The 6000-nt window shown below is 36.5% G+C and overlaps 1 protein-coding gene across 1 annotated transcript in view; it reads left to right on the top strand.

Moving 5' to 3' along the window:
• Positions 1-6000, top strand: part of MAN1A1 (mannosidase alpha class 1A member 1) — a 151227-nt gene that overhangs the window by 118746 nt on the left and 26481 nt on the right. The window contains exon 9 of the mRNA XM_081829371.1: positions 5357-5480. Coding sequence (XP_081685497.1) covers positions 5357-5480 — 124 coding nt within the window. The remainder of the gene's footprint in view (positions 1-5356; positions 5481-6000) is intronic.

Here is a 6000-nt window from a genome sequence, read left to right as displayed (position 1 = left end):
AACATCTGTCGTTTCCTGACTTGTAAATTCTAGCCATTCTGATTGGTGTGAGGTGGTATCTCATTGAGGTTTTGATTTGGATTTCCCTGATGCTGAGCGATATTGAGCACTTTTTCATGTGTCTGTTGGCCATTTGGATGTCTTCTTTCACCATTTATATTTTTGCAAACTCCAACTTCTCCTCTAATCCTAGATTGTCAAGTACAAGGACAGCAGTATTGTCAGAATAAACTAAAATAATAAGTATTTAGTTTCAATTCTGTTTAAAATAACTACCCATGGGCGCCTGGGTGGCTCAGTTGGTTAAGCAACTGCCTTCAGCTCAGGTCATGATCCTGGAGTCCCAGGATCGAGTCCCGCATCGGACTCCCTGCTCAGCGGGGAGTCTGCTTCTCCCTCTAATCCTCCCGCTGTCATGCTCTCTGTCTCCCATTCTCTCTCTCAGATAAATAAATTAAAAAAATCTTTAAAATAACTACCCATAAGCAAGCTAGCTAATTTTAAAACATTATTTTGGCCTTTGGTTAAAAAAAATTAAGTGTGGAGATTCTTTAGAGATCTAACCCACATGGTGCTGTTCAGGAGCAGTAAACCATGAATTGTGAATTAATTCAATCATACGGCTGCCCTTTATTAGCCACCATTTCCCTGTGGATAGCTCTTGGGGAAGTAGTCCTCCCCAGTGGAATTTTCTGTGGTCGAGCTATAATAGAATCTTGACTAGTCCTAAAATGCCATTCCCTGGAATTATTAGTCCAACTCTCAGTGAAGTCTTAGACTACAAACTTGGAAGATCAGCACTGTGTGAATCTGTTCAGGAAGGAGGCATTTGTAATAAGTGAAGCTGAAATGGCTTAATCTCAAAATCAATTAGCTTTGGGAATACAGTTAAATGAAACAATGGTTCATGAACTTTCTAATTATTCTTTCCTAATTTGTGCTAAAATCCAAAAGGAATAATATTGGATTATCTGCTCTTTTGAATTAAATATCCCTGTGTGCCCCTCTATTTGCATATGTAAGTAAGGCTTTCCCATAATAGAAAGAATGTGGGGAATTTTTTTTCTTCCACAACTTGTTAACTCCATAGCCACAAGGAGTAACCTGTGTTCTGGACTTTGAGCTTGAAGGGCATTTGTTTACTGATCAGCTAATCAGAAATTATTCAGACAAGAATCCTCAAGAAAATTGTTTATTGGGCCATTTCCCATTTGGCATAAAATAGCACGCAGGAAGGAAGAATAAATTGAAAGTCATAGCTAATCAAGACTGTATAACTATTTAGTGCTTTGTTTATATATTCATCTGGCAATTTTTTAGAATTGTTTCAGTTCTGTAAATTCTTTACTTGTTGAGTTTGATTATACTAAGTAGCCAAATGTATTTTTTAATGATCTAAATTGTGTCTGGGCAGTGACTATAACTTACCACTTTGGGTACCTCAATTTAAGATTATTTTGAAGGGATATACCATCAATCCAGAACAACCCTCCAGCTACTTGATTCATTACAAGCTCTAGGAGGAGTTAGCAGCTCTCCCATGGGATTCAAACGTGAATAGAATAGCAATACTAGTAAGGTAGTTCCTTTCTCTGGTGTTATTAATCATTCCTAGGAAAAGAAAACAAGCATAATGCCCACTGCTTATCAGAGCTATGAGGTCAGTAAATAATTGTACCTCCTTGTTTTTGAGTGCAGTAGGATGTGGAAGTATATTACCACTGCTAATAAACTACATTCAACTTATACTCTCTAAAGCAACAGAATAGTATTTCACATTTTCAAAAGAATCATAGTGACTCAGTTTTTTTTTTAAAGACACGTTTCTAGTTGCATTTGACAAAATCAGTTATTTCTTGTTGTGATGTTTTATCTTCAAAGAATTATTTCCTTTGTAGACTACTGAAAATTTAAATTAAAAATTGAAAAATATGTATTAAATAGTACTCCAATTTAAAATGGAAGAACTGGGGATTGGAGGAAACAGACATAAGTGAAATTAGACTGATACAGAAGTTTGAAGTTCGACTCCAGGATTCTTTGAACCACTCACTTGGCAGTTTCCCAAATCATGTTAATTGCCTTTTTGTGTATACATTTACATATGCTGACTCATCGCTTTGGCTTAAGCTGCAATCATTGTAACAAGATTGGGAATATTTAAATATTCTTCCCTTTTATGCCTGCCTGATGGAACTAATAGTTTCTGAACACAAACTTATTTTATTTTTGAAATATTTTTCTAAAATATTATTAGTGTTTGTAAAATAGATAAAGATAAAATAAAGAACACCATGACTGCCTTTAAAATATTGTGATAAGGAAACTAAAGTTGAAGACATTTTAAATCCCCTACTTTCTCAGATGAGATTGATCTCAACCCAGAGATCTAGAAAGCTTTAGCATTTGGTATCATGGGATGCCCAGAGCCCCAGACCAAACGAGCAAAGCTCGCTCTGCACTCACTTTCCTGTCATAAACCCATCATTTTGATGTCAAATGCCCAATGTCTGTATATATCACTTTAGAAATTAGAGCCATACAAGTATATAGGTTCCTCAATAGACTTCTAGAAGTTAGAGACAAAAGACCTTAGAAATCATTCTGTGAGTGTCCAAAACTGGTTCTGATTCAGTACACATGTGCTGTGCAAACAGGCAGCCATTTCCCCTATTACACACGTATTTTAGCTGTGATGGCCTATGGTGTGTGCCCCATACTCTCCCCGAGACCCATCTCCAGTTATTGCAGCTTTGCCTAAGAAAAGGCAAATGACCTTATTAAATATCTAGATATAATGATGCCCTCTCTGACTTCTTGAAACCCTGCTTTCATTTATATTTAAGAGCTAGCACAACTATCTATCTTACAATTTTACTGAAATACATTAATTCTGTAGGTTGAAAGAATGGTAACCAAAGCCATTCTCTCATATAAATATACCTGTATTCTAAACCCAGCTTTCTTTCTGTTAGCCTGACATATCCTTTGCTAGTGCTTTTACTGTGCTTGCTCCCTATATAATTAAACAGTGATAAAAAAGTGTGCTGTTTTCCTTCAGATATGAATGTGTGCCGAGGAGGAAGAGGGAATATATATATAACCCTTTTTCAATCTTAATTTTTTTTAATCTATTGAACTTTTTTCAGTATATCACTGGTTTTCTCTTAATTAACCACATTAATAGCAGGGAACAAATGCATGAATACAAAAGTAATTTGCATTTTACTTTTATACATATATATTATTTGAGTTTCTCATCTGAGTGTGCCAACGCACCCTCATACCCTGAACTGAAAAGAACCAGTCATTGAAGATCTGGAAACTAGGCTGGGTTCCTAGTACACTATCCTCTTCTTTCTCCATGACAAAGTCCTCATTCCCTCTTAACTCTGATATTGTGGCTTTGATTTTAATAGTTTCTCTAGAACATAGAAATTTTTAGTTTTGCTTAATTTGGTTTATTGACTTTGGTCAGTGATAAAATGTTTGGAATAAAAAAAAAGTCATGACAACAAATTAATGACCAATTACTGTGTGTACTTGCCATATGTTAATAAAATTTGAAAGTAGTTGTTCATCCTATTTGGATGATTGGCTATTCCTTTCATCTAAGCCAACCATGAAAATAAAAACTGATTTACATTCCCAGAACTGAATAAATATAAGGCATTTTTAAAAATAAATGAATATGTGATTTTTAGCTCTCTTTTATTTCTGTTTACTTTTTTATTATGTTTACTATAAATCTATGTTTGAAGATAAAATCTAGGTTTTGCTCTAAAAAGACATGGAATAAGAGTGAGGCCAGCCTAGAATTTTAGATACCAGTTGTCCTTATTGTTTTCCTTTCCTTAAACATTCCTGAGCAGAAGTTAAGACAGCTGGAAGGGTTTACCCAGAGTTGTGAATGATCTAAAGCAAAAAAACAGGGAAGGAAATCTAGGGGACACCAAGAGCAGTATTCAAATGGAGCCAACTTGGAAATGGAAGAAAGTGAGAAATCCACAAGCCGCCAAGACCTGGCCCCAATTGAACCTCATAGCCTTCTCTTGGGCCACCTTCCCTTCCCTCCATTCAGCAGCATCAGGAGCTTCTTTTAGTTCTGGCTAGCCCTTCTGTGTGCTCTCAGTGTCCAGATGCTCCCTCTCACCATTCTTTCCTCACTAATTCGTATTCATTTTTCAGCAATCAACTCAGGAGTCTCCTCCTTGAAGAAGCCTTCTGTGCCCCCACCATAAAGGATTGCCTGCCCTGGCCCTAGGTGCTCAGAGAATTTTTCACACACTTATCTTGGCACTTACCATATTTAATTGGAATTATCTATGCTTAGGTCATTCTCTCACATTACACTATAAGGTCTTTAAGAGAAAGGTGATTTATTCATTATAATCATCTTTGTAACCCAATGCCATGCAGAGTCCCTGGCAAGTGGTAGGCATGCAATAAATGTGCATCTGAACTAAAACCAAAATATGGGTTTTCAGCTTTCTGCAAGGCAATTTACTGGTCAAATCCTTGACTTTATTCTTTATTTCAATTATCACATTAAGTCTTGACATTTTAAGTGGCTCTCCAAAAATAAACTGTACCCAAGAGAGTATGACCATGTCTCAAAAGCCACTTTGTGTGTGTGTGTGTGTGTGTGTGTGTGTGTGTGTGTGTGGATGTGTAGGACTCAAAACCATTTCTCCAAGATGAGGCATGAGGCAGTAATTTTTGAAGCTCATGCCTTTTGACCCCTTTCAGATTTGAATTACATTAACTGTGTTGAAATTCTTGAACATAGATTAAATGTGTCAGGGAATAAGTGAGTGCCCTGGGAAATATACTTAGAAATAGGGAAAATAGTGTGGGGGAAAACAAAACAAAGTCTAGTAAGTGGAGGGAGGGTTTGGGGAGAGGTGGAGTGTGTATATAATCAATGAATCTTTGAAATTTATCTTATATCAAAGAAAACTTTTAAATATAATGTGAATATCTATAATAGTCCATGGACTCTGAGGCTGAAATTAATTACAATGTTGGAGGGCTTTATGTGGGATTTGGGGTATGTTGGGGGGGTGTTTTGTATTCTATTTGGAATGGGTGTGCATCTCTATATGACACCTGTACCTTCCAAAATATTTGTCTGTTAATCAACAGCAAGCACATAGCAACTTTTTTTCTGACTTAAGTCAACACTGATTTTCAATTTGTAGATAAGAGTCAAAGCCTGAAACCAGCAGCCAAAGATATCCAGATAATTAGCTGAGGTGCTATTATTCAAAAGCTGTCTCTTTCACTTCTACTATTTAGAGCTGCAAGAATTGGAATTAGTCTGACCCATAACTGTTCAATCTCTTCTCTTCTTTAGTGGGATTGGAAGGAACTGGCCCTGGGCCTCAGGAGGCAGCAGTATTTTGGCAGAATTTGGAACTCTGCATTTGGAGTTTCTACACCTGAGCCACTTATCAGGAAACCCCGTTTTTGCTGAAAAGGTGAGATTCTCCAATACACCTTGCATTGCAGAGCTGTACTTGTGAGAAACAGTATCCTCTCCTTGAAGATTTAGTAATATTAGACGTGGAAAAGAACAACGAAGTTTAATACAGTTCCTTATGAAGTTTTATTACGTGCAGCATTTCATTTTACCAAACTGTAAACCCACAGTCTTTCCATGGCATCATCTAACTCCGTGTGAGACAGCATGGTGTACACGTCAGATTCTCTACACCTCAAGCAAGTCACTTTACCTCTCTGAATTTTTTTCCTTATCTAAAAATAGATAATGTCTGGACTATATGAAACAAGTATGGGAAAGACCTTTTAAACTCAAAGTATAATACAACTTCGAGGATAATACAAATTGAATCTGTTTCTAATTTTCAAGAAACAAACCCATAGATATTTGAGTAAATTTATATTCACCCCACCACTCTGCCCTTAGCTTTCACCCCATTTGTAACTCCCCTTTATAGCAAAATTTCTTGAGAGAATTGTCTCTGTTACCCTCCCTCT

This window comes from Leptonychotes weddellii, chromosome 8 (assembly GCF_054177405.1).
Source record: "Leptonychotes weddellii isolate Sample4059 chromosome 8, ASM5417740v2, whole genome shotgun sequence".
Lineage (NCBI taxonomy): Eukaryota > Metazoa > Chordata > Mammalia > Carnivora > Phocidae > Leptonychotes > Leptonychotes weddellii.
Note: the sequence above shows the minus strand (reverse complement) of the source record. Positions and strands in the feature narration are given on the sequence as shown.